The following is a 22,119-nucleotide window of genomic DNA, read 5'->3' as shown; positions in this document are numbered from 1 at the left end:
AGGACATAAGATTTTTTTAATTGACGCTACAAACTTACCGTATAAACTACTCCATTTTCTTTAGTTTTGATGGGAGGTAGTGCAACTCCTACTGCTTATCCTTTCTCCCTTGCACTTACTTGTGACATGTTTTTTGTTACTCTTTTTAATTATTCTGTAACATAAAAGTTTTGTTTTCATAACCAGAAAAACAGAAGAGACTGTATCAGACTGCCTTGTACTCTTAACCAACTCTTGCACACCTACTAATGATAATCTTACATAATCTTATTACCTGAGAGAAGATTCCTTAAGAGAAGGAATCTTAACATCCTAAAACATTATTCTGAAAARTATAAAGAGTGCTTTATCTTTAGGATTTCACGATTAACTGTGTTTCATCTATTGACTAAATATATATAATCATTTATCATCATATTACACATTCAGCTTCAGGATTACATTTTTGCTGATAGGATAAGAAGGTTGTACCAAATCCATGTACCAGKAGTGGGATTTCTTGCATTTCTCGGTTCTTCCCCAAAGTGGATCACACAGAGTTGCAATAGCAGCATAGAGCTATAAAACCAATTGAGAAAGTTCCATTGCTGGTAAACAGCTTTCTTTAAATGATAAATGCTGTGCCATTTGGATGGGGGGGGGAAATGATTTCCGTGATAGTGTGTGTTCTGTAAATACTTACATGCAATTAAAGCATCCAGGTTCAAAGTATTTGCAGAATAAGAAGGGATTTTTTTCTGATAAAGGAGTTAGAGCTCTAATTTTAGTGAAGTTTAGACATCAACCTTTCTTGAGATATTTTGAGAATATAACTGAACTCAAATTCAGCAGATGTTTTACAACCTTTCTTTTACACAGTTCTATTCTAACTGAATGTGAATTTCATACTTAATGMTCAGAGGTTATTCACAATGGTAACTTCATCTCAAAATGATATAATTGGCCTATTAGTCAGATTATGCTATTGGATGTATTTTCTCAAGTGTCAAACAAATATTTGCACTGCCTTCCCTTCCATTAGTAATTGGGCTTTCAATTCTTGTTTTATCAGTATTTAAGAATTGAAATCTTCTCTAACTCAATCCATTCTAGAATGAGAAAGTAGTTTTCTTTTTYGCCCCTTAGAAATAAAGCAGAAAGAGCAACTCTGTATTTTCCTTCACTGACTTAATTTTTCCATTGTCTCTCCTCTATGTGTTTTAGGAAACTTCATTTTGCTGTTATCTAATACAGTAGCATTCTTTTTGTAAGATTATAGACCTAGATAAGAAAGTTAGAGCCTTTGGACCATGTCCAMATATTTGTGTCAAAGCACAAGTGTACAAATCCATACCTCAGTTTTACATGTGCATTTTAGTTACAGCATCTTACATTTGCTGTGATATGTTTTGTCTTACCTTCTCCTTTTGATTTTATTGCTTTATAATATTTTTGTTCTCTTTTGTTATTTTTTCTTCAGTACTAATTCARTGGTCTTCAGCTGAATGGAGGCAACTTTTTGTGGGAAATTGATATTTSTTGCCTAAAGTTTGAATCTTCTGAATCACAGAAGGTTCTCTTGGAAAACCTGTGTTGCTTAGCTGTCAGTCTTAAGCCAAACTTTATGTATAGTGTATCTACTTTTGAAATGATGAATGACTATACATTTCTACAATATTTGTCTGACTGTGATAAATAGTTGGCAAATACTAACATCCTTATGCATTAGTCTTGGAAATTCAAAATATTAGAAATTGTCTGTCTTGATGAGAAAATAAATATCTGGTCAGGTGACTAAATACTCTAGRAAAGCAAGAATGGTGCTTTTAGGTTTGAGATCCATAGGGGAATGGTTTTCACCATGATTCTATTTGCAGAGTGTAGGAAAATCCGCATATCTTATAAGTCTACAGAGAGGGCAATAGCTTTCCTTTTCAACACATCTCCAAAGAGACTCAGGAAAAATCAGAAGTAGTATGTACCGTTTCTGTACTCTTTGACTGAARCTTTAGGTTACCTTAAAGAAGAAATTTCACTCAAAATAATTGATACTGAAATGATTTTATAACCTTGATTTATACATATGACTACTAAAGCATTATTTTCCTTAGAGTCTGAATATTGAAAAGATGAGAAAGTCCAGCTTAGAATTGTTCATGTGCTCATAAGCATTGCTATTTTTGTAAGAYGTAAAGATCATGAAGCTATTAACGTAGTTCAGATAAGTGTTCACATTTCCAAATGCAATTTTGACAACACTGTATCTCTTTCTTTACTCATTAATAATATTAATAGCAGTTAGAGGTTTTTGGCATGTGCAGTGTACTCATTCAGTTATCATTGATCTGCAATGTACATTTTGTAGAGATTTGTAAGTATGAGGTTCTTCAAGTCAAAGTTTATGATAGTCATGTGGCAGAATCAATGAGAGAATTTCATTGTAAGCTTTTACTGTTTGTTGATAGAAATAATTATTGGACTTACAAGCAATTGTATGATGTGATCATTTTAATTTTTATTATCTTCAGTTAACACACTATCTGAATTAGGTAACTGATACTTTTTTTTTGTTTCCAGTTTGTTGTCCAGTGCATGATATATTCACTACTTTTAATATCTTCATTTTCATCTAATTTTCTTCCTGTTGCTATTCTAGGTAACTATAGCAGGACTTCAGGTAAGTTTTTTTTTTTGATTTTATTGATTTAACTCTCGATAATTCTGTTTCACATCAGTTTGAAACTGAAAAAACTGCTTACAAGCCTCTTAATTAAAAGGAAAAAGAAATTTATTGAAAAGGTACCTATGATATATCTTCAGCAGTTTATTCTTGATTTCCATATGTGGCTATTCTTCCAGGCACAGCTTGCACAGAAGACAACACTCGTCAATGATTCAAAGTTGAAAGAGCAGGAGTTGAGAGAGCAGGTAGGGATGTTGTTTGAACAAGAGGAAACAGTATTCTTGTTTGAGGCTTTGTATTTGCAATATTAAATGTTTTGTTCTTTCTGAGTGATAGTGTAGCACATCTCACCCACACAGGTGCTATGGAAACAAAAATGCATGTAAAATAGTGTAGGACCATACAGGTCCTTAGATCTGGGCCTTTTCATTGTACAGCTCTATGCAGAGTACAAAAATATCAGACATTCATGATATATGTTAACAGAAACATTTACATATTGAAAAATACAACAGTGCACTTCATGAAATTATGGTTCTCTTCTTTTTTCTAAACTAAACCTTTTTGAAGTAAAGTACAACTTTGAGGTTTTTTGATTGTATATATGTGCCTGAATAACGTGTTTATTTAGGTATATAAATATGTGTATATGTGTAATATTTGCTATTGTATAACTTATGTATATAAATATACATACACACTTGCTCTTAAGTAGTTTAGGGAGAGCTTTTAATTACACTTTTTTTTTTCCCTTTAAAAAACAAATGTATTTTGCTTTTGAAGAAGACTGTAATGTTTAACCCAAAACTAATGCTGGTAGTAGTGMTAATGCTAAGGATAACTAATAACATCATGCTTAATTTTAACTGCTTGTGAACATTACTTATYCTTTTGCCTGCTGGCTGTTTAGATTCATGTACTGGAAGACCGACTGAAAAATTAYGAGAAGAACACGTATGTCACAGCAGTTGGAACACCATACAGAGGCAAGTACATATTTTTTCATCACAGAGTAAGTTTTCTTGAAAGCTGTGGTTTGGTTTAGACTATTCATTAAAATGTGAATCTTTTTAAAATGCTCCTGTAAGTTTTTGTGATATTTAGTTTTGTTTTGTTTGGCATAATAGAGCTAGTGTTTGATTTCAGAAAAGCAAATCTTTTTTTCTTTTTTTTCTTTGATATTTGTTTTTAAGTCTTACAAGTATAAGAGCTCTATATCAGAGTTCTTAAGCTTTGTATGCCCATGGAGGGAGTCGTTCAGTGTCAGCAGAAAAGGGGTGGGGATAAATAATTTGCTTATCTTGGCTAATAAAATATATATTTTATGATTTGTTAAWATTCTTAAAGATTCAAATGCTAGATTTTATGCTAGATTTTAGAGATCTTTCTTGTGTAGCATATCTTGACTTCTRCTAACTTGGTGACTAAAATTCCTTTGCAAGATCTTCTCTTCTGAGATCTTGATCACAGGAATATTACTTTTCTTGGTTTAAGAAATSCTCTATTCATAACTGATAAGAATACTCTTGTAAAAGAGCACTTTTGTACTRTATTACTTGAATCATATAATTTATATTTTATTATTATTTTTAACTTCTCCCCATTGTCCACCTCTTCTGTTATGCAACCTATTTTTTCTTACTTKCAAGGCCTARCTCTCCAAATTGCTATCTAGCTCARTTTYCTGTTAGTCCGTGAGACTGACCTTGCATTCAGTTGTACACATTTCTGTTTTCTTGTTTTGTGCTTGGTAAGAGTATGCAAAGCTACTTCTTTAGTCTCCATAGGTGTTCCCTAAACTTGTCTTACACTGTTGCCTATGTAATATTTGACRATTATAGTCATAGTTTTGTATACCRCTGTCTATCACATTCACCAATATTGCCTTGTTTTACCTGTACTTTTTGGGAGTTTGTATCTTTTGTATCTCTTGTCCTMAGCTTAGTTTGTAAAAGATCTAACGTTCTTGTATTTCAGTATGCACTGCAGTTGTTCAGGCTCCTTGACAACCCTGTAGACACTTATCAAAATTTTTAATTGGAAAAAGTATTAGCACTTGGAAATATATTTGATTTGTCTTTTGTCTGTCTTCTCCTGTTTTATGGCTTTTATTCTTCTACTCTTTTGCAATACGGCATTTTACAGACAAATAAGAAATTTAGAAGTTGAGGCCRGTCAAGACTCTGTTGATTTGTTTGACACTCTTAGATTCAGAATCCCCATTGTATCAATTCATCTTTTTTGCATTTACTCTGAGATTTAAATAAAAACGTGCAATTTCTGAATTCAGATGCCCTGACACAAAATTGGAATTAACTCGTAGACAAGAAAAACAGCAGCATCAAAGCAAATGTGTTTTAAGGGTATCTGTTGCSAGAAAAGAATAAGTTTTAGGCATCTGGCGTAGTTATGCCAACCACTACAGCGCTTCTTAGTTGATTACATTTTATTCTAATCACTTTCTGGCTAAGACTAACTTTGWTTCATATGAGTGACTCTCAGTGTAAATATACTCTTATTTTTGTTGGCACAGATGGAAACCTTTGCCATACTGATGTTTCCCTCTTCGGAGAGCCTACTGAGTTTGAATACTTGAGGAAAGTGCTGTTTGAATATATGATGGGTCGTGAGACAAAGGTATGGAAAGTTATGTACAGTACCATGTGGTTCAGATTAGAAYAAAATTTAGCTTCCTTGCTGTATAGATTTGAAGCACCATATGCTGGTGATTCATTACACACTGTCTATGAACAAAARCTGAAAGCCTGTGACAGTAAAAGAGGCATGGTCGACACCTTAAAAATTTTGTCAGCATGGTGAGATTAAACGCTAGGGAAAAGAGCAGGGAGAAGACTGAGGTGGGGGGTATCACGTCTCTCACCAACATGCTTATGGAGACAAAAACATCAATAGGTAGGTAGGGTTTTACTAGCTGGGGGAGAAAAAATGGTCCTGTGGTCAGTTAGGCTCGATGTACTTTGGTAACTGGTATGCACTACATTAGCAAAAGTGCTCTTGTGATGTCATTTTGCATACCGTTGTGTCCTGTAACAAATTAAGAGAGGGCTTTTTTAGTAGCTCTCTTTTCTAAGGAKTCTCAATAGATTCCAAATTCAATGCTAGTTTCTCTTGCCAAAATCCTCAACACAGCTGTTTGGGACTAAACAGTTAGAAAGCAAAGTGTGGAGTTAGTTTGCAGACCTGAACACGTTCCTTTTGGTATCTGCATTAGAGGGACTGTAGTAGAGGGGCTTCTTAATTATGGAACTATTATATTAATATGTTAAATTTAAGTGATACTTTTTAATAGAAAAGGTTCAACAAGAGTTGGTTTATTTTCTTTTACTTTTTCATCTCYAGTAAAGTTTTGCACAGAAAAAATGCTAAAAAATTAGGGTGTTACCTCTCTCACTCTCCTGTGTATGTTTTTATCCTGAAGCTGCTTGGTTGCTGTGGTTTCTTCACTTCATATGTGAGACTGGTAATAAGCAGTAGTCTTTCAGGGCAGCAATCTTATCTCATGCACATTCTTTAGGAGCAAGTTACTGTTCTTGTAGTAATCATCTTTGCTGCACTGCAGCTCTCGCTTTGGCCGTTCTTCTTAAATCGCCTGACTACTGTTTTGTGGCTTTCCGAACTTCTTCTTCCCACTCCTCTGTTTTTAAAATGGAAATATTTGTTGCCTGTTTTGGACTGATGTTTAATAATAATGTTTTAAACTTCTGACATCTTCCATCTGAGGATGTCTAAATGTTTTAACTGCTTAAATGTGAGCCATCGTATAGCTGCTAAAAATATTTTCACAACTGAAATTCCACATCTATCATTTGGATCTGCTTTCTCAGTGTTTGATTTCTTTATGGTTTTTTACACAATATTTGGATGATATGAATATAGTTGAACCCAGAAGGACTCTTTCCAGTTGTATGTACCTGAAATGTGTTTTTTCAGAAAGGCCTCATTAAGATCAAATGCTTTAGCAGCAGTATTAGCAACAGTATACTGTTATTAAAGAGCATGTAAGTATTTGAGCTTAGATACCATAGAGCTTACATCATTTTACGGTAGCTGTAGTTTGCGATAATGCRAAATGAAGGCTCTTATGATTTCCATGTAACTCACATAACACATCTGTCATGTAAATAAGGTTTGCAACTAATGGAAATACTTTACTCCTTTCGCTATGGTTTCCACTGACATTACTAAAATAGTATACAGTATTCTTAAAGTGCATTTTAAAATATTATGAAGTATTTTAGTGAATGCAAAATTGCTTATAGATAACCTGTTTTTCTTCAGACAATGGCCAAGGTTATAACGACAGTACTGAAATTCCCAGCTGATCAAACTCAGAAGATACTAGAACGAGAAGATGCTCGACCATTGGTATGTTGTATAAATAAATTTATTTTATGCAAAAGGTTAGATTGCAATAATAAGAAATTGGAAACTTTCTTTAAGTCTCCCTTTCCTCATTCCTTCTTTCAAGGAGACTTCTTTTCTCCCTACTTCCCTCTCCTTCAAAGGAATATGAAGTCCTAGGAGTTGGTTTGGGTTTACAGTAAAATTTTTTCTGGGGGCTGGGGGAAACAAGCCTATTTTCTTAACTGATATTTCTTATCACTGGTTTAGCCGTGTGTGGGGTAGCTGTGGGTACAACAGAAAAAAGCAAGCTGAGATATCACTACCATTCTGCAGATGATTTTTCTAATCAAAGCTGTCATCTGACATAAAATATACTTTTTTTTCTGACAAATGTGTCAGGAGAGATTTTTCAGATCTGAGGAAGAAATTTCTGGAAAAAACAAGAGCCGTTTTGTTTGCAGGTTGGAAAATGATTAGCTCACTCGCCTGGGATATATGCAGCTGAGGTTGGGTGTATAGTGAATATCTTAACAAGTTAGTTATTTTTAGAGATCTCCTTGTTTTGTTGTACAGAAGAACCTTAAAAATATGTCAAGTTCAATCTGAGTTAGAACAGGTCAAAAATAAGAATCTTAAACACTTGAGCAGCACTGCACAGAAAACCTTTTTCCAATATGATCTTACCTTCAGTAGCGCTGAGTAGCACTTTACAGTATTATAGAGATCTTTTACCTTGCCCAGCTGTGAGGAAGAAATAGAGTCACAAAGATTAGTCTGCACAGTTATATACATTAGAGGATAAAATTGTGAAAGTGATATTTTAATTGACCCTAAATAATTAAAGATCGTCCAACTCTCTCAGATTTTGTGAGAGATAGAATGGAACTGTACCAGCATCATTACAGCTACTTTGGGGGTGTATGTGAGATTTTTTTGTTTTGTTTTTATTTTATCTTTTCCAATTTAAAAAGCTTGCTAGCAGGTGACAATTGCTTGGTATTTACAAGGAAGATGAATTGGAGTTTGAGGAACAAACCACAAAGAAAGAGAAAGATAACATAAGCATAAGTACTATTAGTGTTACTAAAGTATTATTCTTATTTTGTGAATAGGGTAACCATTTTTTATTAAAATAAAAGCTGCAGCAACTTTCTCTACATTATATCTGAAATCTACATTGTGATCCATCTTTTCATGGACTGGCTTAGTAAAATTCGAAATTAAAATGAGAGGAAGAGTTTCAGTCTATTTATCTCAGTGGCCTTTTGGGCATTTCAGACTCTTTCAGGCCTTTTGATTCTTTCAGAAACAGACTAAAATAAAATTTTAAGCATTTTTACTTTTTGGTTGAAGTAGTTACGTTAAAGTACTGTTTGTCCCTTGAAACAAATTTAAAAGCATTCTACTGTTTCATCTGTTTGAAATATCAAATGTAAGGAAAGCGTTTGACATTTCAATGCTTTCCGACATACTGCATGTACGTTTGAAGTGTTTTGCAACCTTAAATGTTTAATACGCTTTTTAAATGATACATATAAATAATGACATAAATGTCATTAGTGCAACTTCCGTAAATCTCATGACATAGCATTCCAAACATATTTTTTTTTTGTCTCAGCTGTTTAAACAAAAAGCTTCCGTCTGGCCAAAAGTGAGGCTGGAGGGACAGACCTTATTTTGTAATCCCTTCAGCTTTTTGATATCTGAAACCTGGTCTAAAAGAGATATTCACAACCTCTGTTACTAAAGAAAACTTTTTCTTCAAATCACCAAACCAAGTTTTGCTCCTTGAGATGCAGTTTTGGAGAGAGCATACAATGAAATTATTTTACTGGCTGCAAGTGCTTTGATGGTTAAGGATATTGTAGTTCAGAGAGCTTTGTATCCTGCTCAAAAAATTCTTGGGTTTCACTTAGCAGTCCTTCCTTGGCTCAGGTTGAGCCTAACTATTTTTCTCCTTTCCAAAATCACGTAAGAGATGAAATTGGATATATAATGGAAAGTCAAATGTTAGGACATGTTATGCAAATTTCTATTGGAGAGTATAGTAATGTTTTTCTTCACTTTCAACATTGCTCAGTTTTCCAGCAATACCAACAAATTGATATTTCTTGTTAGACTTTTGTAATTCAATTTAGGTGACTCAAAACAGTCCATGTTGGGGGTCTTCATAAACATAGTACCCTCTCAAGAACTTTTTTTTTTTTAACTGACATTTATTAAGATGATCGTAGTTTTTTCCCACTTAACAATAACAAAATGATGCTGGCATTTGAAAATACCCACATTTAGATCTCAGGAGCAATAAAATGCCTAACTGCAACTAAATGTGCATTTTTATTGTAAAGGTTTCTGCATGTTAGTCTGTAGCCAGAATGTCTATAACTGATTTTAATGTGTGAATTGTCATYTTACTTTGCTTCTGAAGAAGGAGATATGTGTGTAGTAGTAAGTAGATGGTATTGGCCAGTAATTATTTACTCTTCTAGCATTTGGGGTTTTCTTTATTAAAAAGCGGGCATATGTTTAAGAGGTTTCCTTTGAAAACTTTAAACAAATTCCTAAGTCAATAAACGTATGCCAGATCAATGTATCTCCTTCACTAAGCAAGTTTTTAGTGTGTAATTGTTGTGATCTAACTGCAGCAATTTCGTCTGTAAGCAGTAGATGTCCACAGAGGTCTTATCTACGCTATTAACACAGTAGTCCAATAAGCTGTTTTCTTCCTGGCTTTGTAGTTTGCCTCACCTCGCAGTGGTATCTTCTGAATATGCCATCAGGCTGTGCTTAGTTAGCATGTGGGTGAGTGAAGCCTAATACATACTTGTTTTATTTGAAGATCAAGCATGTAGCATGAGATTAATCGTTCTGTTACTTTTTTCGTACCTTATTTTGTTTGTTAACTTTCAAACATGTTCTATATGATGAACACTTTTCAACTCTTAATCATAAATTACTTTACAAAGCTAAATTTGAAAATGTTGATTCAAAATCAATCTTTTTGAGATACAAGCATAACTTGAAATATTCACTGAGGGCAATAGAAATCTCAGTTGTAGAAAAAGCATGCAAAATCAGATCTTTAAATCAATATGTAATATTCATGTTTATTGTACTTGGCCTTGTTTTGTTTTGTGATTGCCCCCCCCCACACACACACACACTTTCTGAGCTTATTATTTGAACAGATAAATAGGTAAGTCATGTTTCTGGAAGATGCTTACTCACAGTACTGCTGAAATGAATTATTGCCAGAATAGATTTTTAAAAGAATATTGATGAATATTGCCCACAAAGGATTTAGGCTGTGATTACATTTAAATTTCATTACTTTTCTGAATCAGATCCTTGGCTTGGTATCAACAAAAGATGGAGCAGATAGATTAAGGAGAACAATTTGGGAAGCTCTCAATTTATTGCATCATTTTGGGAGTTTTATTAAGTTATTTTAATTATGAATCTACAGCACTAACTGTAGTGTTACAGAGAACAAGCAGCTGATTTTGTCTAAAGATAAAGGTTGCATCAGGGCATCTGAGCTAAACAAGCCACAGAAAAGCAATAGTGGTTGAGAGAGGAGCAGGATATTGAAGTATGCAGGTAATACTTTTTGTATTGCCTGATGGGGTTATCAGCTGAGCAGTGTTAGTGATGTGTGATGTCTAATAAACTCTTCAGATGAATTCTGTAGGATATACTCAGCCTAATTTTCCTAGTTGAACTCTTCACTCCTAGTCTTGGTCACTTCTTAACAAAATATTTTTTCTAGCTCTTTCTTGAAAATAGATGAATTGTTAGTGTTGAGAGGACAAAGCTATTTACAACGCTGTTGCAGAAAGCATGTTTGAAACTTAAATTCTTGTCAGATTGTCTGTAATGCTGATATAAAAAGTTCATATGTTCTCAGCCCTTTTTGAAGGATGTCATAGAAGAGTTTGATTTTTGACCTTGGTGTCAGCAATTGCCTGTAGCAGCTTCATAACTTAAGCTACTATGTATGGAAACTGTTCAGATCTCATATTAGATTGTAAATTCTTAGTTTATCACAAATATTCTTGAGTTTTCTGTCGGTGGATAGCCAGTAAATGGAATAGTAGTCTTCCATGTATAAACCTTAGAAATTAAGGTGATGCTAACTTCATTGTGAAAGTGATAAATACTTTTCCTGGTGGGGGAGGGGTTTTTTTGGTAGCCCTGAAGTTTGACTTCATTTCAGTTTTGATCATGAATCTTAGGAGAGGGCTTATTAAGATGTGATACCGTGGTATAGTATTTATTTCCAATGAGACTTCTCTGTTTTGTTATTGATTAGTTTTGTTTCATTTTGTTTTTTTAATCCTCAACTGTTTTGAAAACACTGGAATGGAATTACTTGCACAAAATCAATGAATAATTTGTTCATTTCACTGCCTGAAATTGTTCCATCTCCATCATCAGTAAACAAATATAGTTAATTATTTTAATATTAGATGTTTATAAGTTACTCCCTTCACAATGTAACATTTATTTATTTGCTTTAACTTTTTATTCTTCTAGTCATGGCTACGACCATCTTGAAGAAATAGTGATAATAATGTCTTATGACAGAGCTGCTTAGAAATATGTCCGTATCTCTGTTGTTGTTCCTTGAGAATGGGCAAGAAGAAAAGCTGCTATTTGAAGTCACAAATGGAGCAGCAAGAACCAAAACTCAGCACCACCTTTGGACCATGAATATAGTTAAAATTTGCCTTGACAAGAAACGCTAATCAGGGGTTATCTGGTGATGAGCCTTTTTTCTCTTCTATTGAATATTGTCTTCTATTTTGTGTTAAAGGTTATTTTTTTAAAGGAGAGAAAAAACTTCATCCTAGGAAGGAATTTCCCACTACTGTGTGTCTATACAGGTTTCACTGGGTGTTTTTTAAGAGTTGAACTAAATGGTTTGTCTCTTCTATTTATTTTTTTATTTTTGAATGAATTGTGCAATACATTTTGGATGGGTAGCAGTTGGGGTGATTTTCCTGATGAACTAGGCACTCTTGTTTAACTACTCCTCCCGATTTGATCTTCTAATTGTTTGCTAAAGGTCACTTCTATATGCTTTTGCCTACAATAAATCCAAATTGCAGTACCTCATTTTGTTTACTCTTAGCTTTTGTACTTATATTTTCTGGAGAAAAAAATACATTACTGTAAATTGTAAATAGTTAATACATAACTGTATCATATGCTGATCTGTGACTGTTGACAGCACTAATCTGACAGAGACTGAGATAAAATAAAGTTTATTTACTGTATAATTTTGGAACTTTTTGTGGTATGATTTCTTTTCTTTTGGAATGATCACCAGTTTTGTTCTTACTCTTGTGCAAGACATCTCTCTCTTAGACATTTCCTGTTTGAAAACCCTGTTACATGAAGAGTTATTCAAGTACATTGGGCAAAGCTTTCAGATTTTCACCGGATCACAACCTGTATGACAGACATATGGTGAGCTAAACTGACTCAAGAATGTAGTGAGTGAGGAAGCTTTGTTATGGTTTTGGAATTCTGTTTTTTTTTTTTCTTTTGTTTTAAATAATGCTTATCTAACCACTTTGGCATATAATTTGTGATCCTCTGAGTCCCTATCCAAATATGGATAAATTTAACCTGTTCTGCTGTTACTTTGATACTTGCCATAATTGTCACCTGTACTGTTTTTGCTAGTTTGACTGCCAAGATCATTCAGGATACTTGATCCTTCATGGATGTAGTTTCTAGCAAGTATTTATAGGAGCAACAGATCCACTAAATAGCTCATCAGATAGCTGACCTCTGAGCATAAATAGGTCTTTCAAATAACCATGCCTAGAAGATGGTGTTAGGAAGTGGTCATTAGCTGCAGGTCCTCCTACCCACAGAAGCGGGTGGATTGTGTTTGTTGTCTGGTTCCAACTATGGAGACTAATAGCTCAATAGCTACCCCTGAACAGCCCCAACTCCATGATTAGCGCACCTTATCACTGTTTTCCTGTTTCTTGGCCCACCTTTTCACAGCCCTTGCACCTAGTCTCCTCCCAAATAAACTAGCCATCCTATTTTGACCATTGCTTTTTTACCCATTGGTCCCAGACTTGCTTCATACATACCCAAACTTAGTATTTCCGATATTATTACCAGGGTAATTTGCCTTATACAGCGGTACTGGTGTGGTTACCTTGGTGCTGGTGGCCTCTCAAGACTCACCAAAAGGTCCCCAGTGTTTGCCTGCAGTAATCTGTGAAGTTTGGCTGTTTCTCACACAACTGCCCCATGACCGCTGTGAGATCCAGCCATCCCTTATGGCACTGTTACTTTAGACAGTGTTTCGAGTTGTTACTTGCCAGATCCAGTAATTCCTTGTGTCATATCCAGTAGTTTTCCATGTCCTGTTTAGTTAGCTTCACCTTAGGCCAGGGTGTAGTGAGCGGCCTGCTATTTGCCTGTGGCTCTATAAATAGTTACGGGCCAACGATGTGTAGTTTGGTATGATTTTTGCATATGCACTGGAATTCACCTTTCTTGTCATCTACAAGAAAGGAAATGAAGAAGCCAAATTTATCCTTAGTTTTGCATTCAAATGAAACTGGGAGAAGTGGGAAGATTTCTGTGKTCCAATATCTCTTGTGGCCACCAGCTGTCCAAAGAATGTGTCTGGTTTTAAGCCGTTGCACAGAGTCTAAAGGGACTATATGGCTTACTTKCGATATTTAAGGACCCAGAGTTTCATTCTTATTTTCTACTACTCTGTTCCTGGCAAAAACTGATTTTTTCGTACTGATTTATTGTTCATAGTATTTTTTTTCYTGATTATTTCCCTTTTATCAAATGGAAATTAAAATTGTATGTTTTTGTGGCAGTTTCAGTAATAAAAGCCTCTTTTTGCTTTCTGCTCCTGTTGCATATGGGACCCTCAGCCTCCAGAGTATTGACTGATGTGCACCAGCAGCCTTAAACAGGCTTCACATTGGTATGCTGGGATCTGGAAAAGGCATGTGTCTCTCTTTCCTGGCTGAGGATGTGTGGGGTTTTGCTATTGTTATCATTACAGCAATCTTAAAATGTGTATTTTGAGTTTTAGGTTTCCATATAAGGTATACATCTTCTTAGGCTTTGGGGAATTAAATGTAGTGATCTGTTTCTCCCATAGTGAAGTTTATAATCACTTAATATTTTTTTAGTTCCTGTCCTCAGAAATTGGATGTTTCTTAGGATACTTAATAGTTCTTTGTTTTTGTTCTTTTCCCATTCCATGAAAGATGCTAGTTGTGGGCTATACTTTGTCAAGCATGACTTAAGTGCAGTGGACCAAACTGAAATAGTCTATATAATATTCATACAACATCAGATGGAGCAAATAAGTTCCCTTTCCCCCCTAAGTGACCTAATTGAAGAATGCAGTGGAGATTATAGAGTTACCGTCKTCTTTTTTTCTTAACGAAAAACATAAAACCAAGTTCACTTCTATAAATAACTCATAAAGTAATCACATAACTGTTTCTTAACATAATGGGAGAGATGTGTTAAGTACAAGAGCTTAGTCAGACTGGAGTTTTAACTGCTTCTAGATTTTTTTTAGGGACTATGCAAATAAGGCATTAGTTTAGTGTTTAAATAAAGGAAATGAGTTAGGGTAAAAGCATGAAAGAGAGTCTCATTTTGAATAGTGTTTTTTGTTTCTTAGAATGTCATAAAATACCAATAGTAGTGCCAATACAACTTTAAACTAATATGCTCCAGCCCACAAATACTTGTGATTATAAAATATCCTTGTTTAGACACACATAGCTAAAAGCCAAAGACTGTATCAAAGTTTTGGCTGCCTTTTTAACAGAGGTTATAGGATCCCAAGTTTGTTCAAACTGAAATGTTAGAACATTGTGTTGCAAGCGAATTCATATGGATTATGTTTTATGTTGAACTTTCTTCTAGTTAAACATGCATTCAGCGTCCCTCATATACTTAAAATTTTATGGACCTGTACAYGTGTGCATAGATGCACAAAAATATATAGTAAATCTCTTTATAAAGATAAGTCTTAAAATATTTACCAAGCATCCTCTAGTGTCCTAAAGATTATACATTGTTAATTAAGRTGAAAAACATATTATTATCTCTGTACTATTTTGGTACCTGGACTGATGTGGTTTGGCAACATTCTATTTCAGATTTCTTATTAAAAATTATTTGTAAATCCACTCAAATTCCAGCTCTGCCACTTTTAACCCCTCTTTCTATGAGCAATATTAAAACTTTCTTTCCTAATAGTTCCTGATTCTCTGTTCTAAGATGATGATTCCAAATTGTGCAGAAACAAGACTGAATGCCAAGATTGTTTCATTCTGTAATTCAGACTTCTTGTCTGCAATGTTACTGTCCATCCACAGCTGTGCAATGGAAAGTGTTTTCTCCTCTTTAGGGTTTGTTAAATTGAGAAACTTWCTTTCGATTTGCTTTTTCAAGAAGTGACACCTCTTTCACAGTGTCATTATGGATACCTTACAGAGTCAGGATAAGCAGAAGCTGGCTGCCTCTCCGCCGGAGCGTGGGATAACCACTTCCCAGCTCTGAGGAGCTCTGATCCTCCAGAGCACGGCCAGCTTGGGACTGTGGAGATCTGTGTGGTTGTGGATATTCATAATATTGCAAATTAGAGATGTTAGAAAAGGAGTGAGCATGCATTGCATATTATTTTACACTGTATCTCTGATCTAGGGGTTGTCACCTTCAATTTTCTCTCTCCTGCAGGCTGTCATTTGCACTGGCTCTAGTCTTTCTCTGTGAACACTTGAGTTAGTTTCTTTATGTATTAAAATTATTTTAAAGGCACATTGGCTCAAAACAAGCACATCTCTMTAGATTTTTTTCACTGTAAAACAGTGACAGCCATAATTTCCTACAGTTGCCATGTAATACTGTGTGACTTTTTAGAGAAGTTGTAATTAAGCCAATGGTAATTACATGCTAACTTAGGGCTGTGCTAGCACAGCACTGTACAGCAATGGGGGATCTTGGAGGAACCGAAAAAAGTGCAGTGCAGGGCGCTGATAGTTCTTCTTGGTTGCGGTTTATTCTTCTTGGTTCCTCCTCCTCTTGGTTGCAGCTTCTAAAGCAGCARCCGGGTGACATCCGCATCTGGTGGCCATTGGGCAAATGAATACAGTAGTTGTTCAGTTTCTAGTTAGGCAGGTCCCTGCGACAAAAGCCACCAGGACTGGGCAGGTGGGTTTTCCAAGTGAAGACCGTGGCCTGGGTGGCCGTGGAGACTGGGTGGGTTCAGGGTGTGGTGGGCACCTCTGGAGGCTGGTGTTGAAGCACGTCAACAGGCCTGTGCTAGAGAGACCTTTGCTTGCTGAGCCATGTGAGCACGTCTTGGTGGGTAGACAGCTTGAATCTCCTGCGCTTTCAGTAAGCATTTAATTTCACTGAAAGGAAAAAGGATGAATAGCAGAGTGTATGCTGTAATCTTTGCCACTGTTTATATTTTGGAAACTTTATTAGTCCAAGAAAGTATTTAGCCTTGTTATTTAGATCTATGATTCCTACTTGTTACTGAGCTGATGTCTGCAAGAAAAATTGCTTTAGCATTTGGAGACGCTGTGTATCGCCCAGTTTTATTCGAGTAAGGGAAGGACTTAGACGTTTTCTAACTTGGATCAGGCAATGTATCTTTTTCAAATTAATCAGAATGATCAAACAACATGTAAAATTCAGAACAGTCGTCTCTCTGTGCAGCCAAAATGACATAGGTTCTGCGGTTCCCTAACTGCAAGCTTGTTCTTCAAAGGAGTCTTGCCAATCTTTCTCGCTCAAGCCACAGTCTCCTGAGAAAATGCTGAAATTGAAAATTAAGAAATCTGTTTTTGAATGAGGARGAGAAGATAAATAGTTACAGATTAAAGTCATTCAAGTTGTAAGATTCATCATGGCAGAGCAGATGGTAAGTGCTAAACGTATTACCATTTCTATGTAGAAGTATTGAGTTTGCCATGTCTCTGGCCAACACATCATTTCTTCTAGCAGCCCATCACCATGGGGAAGAGGGTAAAAGTACTCGACAGTGAGCTGGCGTAAGCTACCTAGAAGTAGAYCTCCACGCTGCCCATAAACTTTTATGCCACCAAACATGAGAATTAGTGGAATGGCATATCCTGGTTAATTTAGCTGTGGATATTCTGGTCCATGCATATGTCTCCCTATCTTCCTGAGTATTTTGAAAATCTTTTCCTTACTAATGCAACAGGCCATTCTGGAAAAGAGTTGTAGGATTGAAAATAACTGGCCCTTCTTTATCCCTTAACAAAATGGGCACTACTTCCCTATGCCTAGAAATGGAAAAGTCCATAGATTTGGAGAGAGTTTATAGGCTGAAATAAGTAAATTGCAAAATACACAACAAGAAGACAATCCCACAGTTCTTATCAGTATATGTTGCTGCGAAGAGTATCTAGGGTTTATAGAGTACCTTGCCTTTAAAATAATGGCAATTATTGCTAGGCTAGGAACAGAGTTAAGTGACCCTTCTAGGAAAGATGATAAAATGAGAGATTGGCAAAAAAAAAAAAAAAAAAAAAAGAGTTGGGTGAAAACATGAGATCTTCCTTCATGGTAATGAAAATAATAAATAGGCTGTGCTATCTTCAGAAAGCAAATGATTCATTTTCTGGCACAGGGATCTAGAATTGGCTTCCCCTGAAAGTGTCCTCATCTTGAAGCTCTGCAGCCACCCTRAGTATTATCTGAATGTTATTTAAAGAACAACATGCCTAAGCCTTGAAATTCCAGTGAGTGTTAGTCAGTGAATTAAAATCTCATCCAACTGTGAACTAAGTATTGGAGATAGGTAGCTTAGTTAAGTGTGAGAGTTTTCCCCCCGGCCCCCCTCCATTCTCCTGCTCAGCACCAGGTAGCATGTTTAGGACATTATGATTCTGCAGGACATTAGACTCTTCAACCTGGAGGATGAAGGACAAGCTGTGTGTRTTTTATGCAGGGCCTGCCACGGTGYGACCCCTTCCTAAGATGAACCTGCAGGCTCCTGTGGCAATAGAAATGTTGCTATAAATATAGGGTGAGCAGGACAGGTCCAGGTTGTCTGTATGTGTAAGCTCCCTTTATACATATATATGTATATGTATAAAAATCACTTCTTCAGTCCATTGATGAAGGGAAGAGGAAAGAGTACCTGCAGCAATGGCCAGTATAAATAGGGTCTTACAAAAACATCTGGAGTTGCTAGTACCTGCTATATCTGGACTTCTTTTAAACACTGTTGGATACAAATGCCTTACTTGCTTGTACTGGTATGATACTTTGAAGAAACAAATATACTTCATGATTAGAGATAGCCTTTTTGCTTGGAGAGCTGGAACTGAGCTGGCACCTGACGGATAGACCTTTGGGGACCTCAATAAACCACCTGGTTGGGCACAGCCAGCAGCCTCCTTTAGGGAAGAGTTCCTCTTCCATGTACTATTTATCTACAACTACTCATTAAACACTTYCTTTCACTTGTCTTCACTGACATCTTCCAGGGCATATGCATCAGTGTCCCTGTGGAGCAACCCACTTGCTGTCCTCCAACTGGCAGAATGTGAGGGTGGCTTTTCTGGGAGCCAAAAACCAGAATGGACCTGCTGGTTATTTTATAGCTTTCAGGGAGACTGAGTGTAAGAGGCAAATGCAGGAAGTCATTGACATATTTTTAGATGGAGAAGAAGTGTGTGTGTTTTGACGAAAGATGCTGARTATGGAGAAGCTGGAATTAGAGTTTACTTTAGATAAGCCTTAATACTAACTAAAAATAGAAATCAGTTTATGTATTGGTATGGACATCCTTCAGCAGGATCCTGATGGTTTCAGAAAGCCCTCTGTGGTTGCAGTAATGGCATCTCACAGCGAGGGAATCAAATAAATGCAGTGCACAAGAGGAGGTAAAAATAACTCCGGGTTTGTGCCCTTTTGACAAGGTGACAATTAAACCGTGCTTGTTTCTCATGTTGCTGCTGCTGTCAACTAATTGTGAGCAAAGTTTGTTTAATGTGTCGCTCTGGGCTGCCTGGATTGCTCCACCGGGTGTCAGGTAAAGCAAGGTAATTAGGCATCTCTCACAATCTCGCGTGTGCCGTGACCAGCCTGGCCAGGCTGGTCCCAGTCACTTCAGTGATGGTGCTGGGGATGGGAGATGGCTTACACTAGGCTGACATGCACAACCCTGTTACACACTCACAAAGAACGTAGGGAAGGCTGACAAACTGAWTTTTTGTAATCGGAGATTAGTCTAAGATTCAACAAACTCTCTGTCATGGACCCCAGTCTCGCAGCTTAGCATGACGGTTGCTTTCTCTGTTTTGGAAGTCATCCTGAGCCTTTTCTTCCTTTCCTTCCTTCCCTAAAGGAAGCCCCAGTTGGCCAGTCCTCATTAATGAAACGGCAAGGGCTAGGATCCTTCAGCGTTGCTTTAGAACAATGATGCTAGAAGTAATTCAAGAAACCAGCAGGTACTTTGCATTGCACTTCTATTTTTCAATTTTGCCAGAATACTCCTTTCAAAGTCAAATTTTTGTTTGCAATTACCTTTCCTAGCCTGATGTAAAAATCCAGTTCTCTGTCTGAAACTTGTGTTGTTAAAYATCCCCCAAAGGCCAAGGATGTAGAATCACAACCCTGTGACATCTCCTCCAAATTTGTCCTATTTTCTGGTACTGCTGATCTATGAGATGACAAGGTTTTATTATCAAATTCTTCCCAGGACTTCTCTTAYACCTGGGGCCAGTCATTGGGGAGTATGATAACACCACTCCTAAACAAGAGAGGGTAGCAAATTCTTTACCTTAATTCCATCATTTTAATTTGAATTATACCTGCAAATAAATTGTCCTAGAGTTTTTTTTTTTCTTTTTAATTGCTGGCATCAGCACAATGGTCTTGCTATCAGGAGACTTGAATTCAGTGCCTTTCACATTACTAAGCTAGATAACTATAGCTTTTCTGGCACATCTCATGCTGGTAAATCCTGTGGCGTCCCAGAGTTTGCTTTTCTGAACTACTGTGTACGTGTAGCACACACCAAATTAAGCCATAGCATATTAAACGATTTTGGAATAACTGGGTCACAGCAGGGTCTTGTATATCACAAATTATTTGGTTAAGGGCTCAAGCTTTGGCTGCCCATGCACACAACTGCAAAAAGTGTCATTTCTTTTCAGGAGGAGAGTGAGTTTGGATCTCTCGAACATGATAAATAGGTTATTGTTCATCTGAACTTTTCACACAAGTATTGTATGATAGTTAACATGTGAAATAATAAACACTRAATGGCGAGCTAATGGAAAGCAGATGTGCCAAGAATTCCAAGCAAAATGCCTGAAAGCTGTGGTGTAAATTGGACCTTTCGACAAGTGGCCTCAACTCGTGTGACCACCAGGGTCTCAGAGTAATAGATTTAGAAGTGGAGGCTAACCGGGAAAATACAGACTACACTTCGATTTATAAATCAGTGAGATTTAGCATCTTACAGAAAAACCAGTGGATCACAGGATCCACCATGAGGCCAATATTTCACAACATGCTGGTAYGTGCTCCCTGCCTTGTGATTTTTGTTTTGATGCAGTGAAATGAGATAAATGAGTTAAAATTCACTCCTACTTAAGGTAAGAAAAAAATCTGCACAATCCAGATCCATTAAGATTTCTGGGAATCCTTCCCTGAATTTCAGTGGGACATATTCAGGCTGCTGAAACAGACCCCTTTCTCCAGAGTTTTGCGAATGAAAATAGAATGAAAGTAGAACGAAGTTGAGGATTGTCAATCTTTTTCAATCATAAGCTTTAAACCTTTGTCTTAAGCTGTAATTTTATTCAAAAGATATGATGTACAAAGGTAACGGCGTGTAAGATGATGTATTTTTAAAGTCCCGTTAATTCCAGTAAGCAGAGTAAGATTTAAAACTTTCCTTCTGAAAGTATGACAGGTCCTGGTTTGTAATCCTGCGCTGGTTTTGCAGGTCTCGTTACAGTGATAAGCTGTGGAGTACGATAACAGCTCTGCTAGCAGGGAGGGTCTGGGAAGCAGTGGGGCTATAAGCTTCTGTGATAACGTTGCAGAAATATTGACTGAGTCAGGGTTAGGACTGTAATGTGGCTTCCCTGCCTCTGGCTCAGCACTTTGCGTGGCGGGATTACTGCATTGCGGGTAATGCTCGCAGAATCCCATTTACAGCTTATCCTTCTTACCGCAGGGTTGCAGCGGGCCTGGTTTCCTCGTGTCCTTCGTCCTTGGGATCCTTTGGGAGAAGGCGGGAAGCTGTCGGTGGTTTGCAGCACAGATACCAGCTGGGGAACAGGGTTAAGGTATTTAAGAAAACCGTGATAAGACCCCATTGTGTCTGCGCGTCTCAGAYGCCCCAATTCTTGTCGGCCTGAGGTTGACGTAGAACCTGCAACTTTCATGGCAGGCCTAATCGTCTCCTGGTGCTGAACAAAGACCTGTAATCAGGAGCCCGATTTGGTTTATCATTTCTCTTTGATGTATGTCTCCAGGTAGCCTGGTACTCTTCCCAGAAATCCCAGGGTTGGCAGTAAACAGTAAAAAAGAGTTCTTCTGGGACGAGTCACGATTCCAGCATTTACCTCCTTTATTTATAATCCCCATGAGGTTTTTAGGAAGATTACAGAGAAAAGATACAGTTCAGGGCAGTGCCTTTTGAAAGCTAATGATGCTTTTTTCTCCAACTCATCCGGCACATTCAGTAGCCTCATCTAATGTGTGTTTAAACCTCAGACATGGGTGAGAGTTAGCTAGGTAGCCCACAATATCAAGTTAGAAAAGATTGGGCTAATGCTGGCAAGTCAATTTGATTAAGAGTGTATCAGCCTCCTTAAGTAAGAGGGTATTAATGAGTTGTGTTTTAGGGCTATCATTAATTATATTTCTGGTTGCATTTAAATGATCATCTGTGAGGTACTGAAAAAGGCTAACTTTGGTGTCATGCGGTTAGTATTTCTGGAGTTCCTCTGTAGTCATAGGTGAGAGATGGGTTTTGTTACTTGATCATTTCTGAAAGCAAAATGAAAGCAGCTCAGAAGCTC

At 36.7% G+C, this 22,119-nt stretch overlaps 1 protein-coding gene across 1 annotated transcript in view; it reads left to right on the top strand.

The window, feature by feature from the left end:
* Window positions 1-12,309, top strand: part of GOLGA4 (golgin A4) — a 54,383-nt gene extending 42,074 nt beyond the window's left edge. The window contains exons 19-24 of the mRNA XM_085304049.1: window positions 2,636-2,656; window positions 2,839-2,907; window positions 3,573-3,648; window positions 5,196-5,299; window positions 6,962-7,048; window positions 11,564-12,309. Of these exons, the coding sequence (XP_085160175.1) occupies window positions 2,636-2,656; window positions 2,839-2,907; window positions 3,573-3,648; window positions 5,196-5,299; window positions 6,962-7,048; window positions 11,564-11,584 (378 nt within the window). The 3' untranslated portion in view covers window positions 11,585-12,309. The remainder of the gene's footprint in view (window positions 1-2,635; window positions 2,657-2,838; window positions 2,908-3,572; window positions 3,649-5,195; window positions 5,300-6,961; window positions 7,049-11,563) is intronic.
* Window positions 12,310-22,119: the final 9,810 nt, after the last annotated feature.

The sequence above is a fragment of the Rhea americana genome, unplaced genomic scaffold (assembly GCF_003343005.1).
Source record: "Rhea americana isolate MKP2758 unplaced genomic scaffold, rheAme1 scaffold_100, whole genome shotgun sequence".
Lineage (NCBI taxonomy): Eukaryota > Metazoa > Chordata > Aves > Rheiformes > Rheidae > Rhea > Rhea americana.
This window is presented reverse-complemented; position numbering and strand designations above follow the sequence as displayed.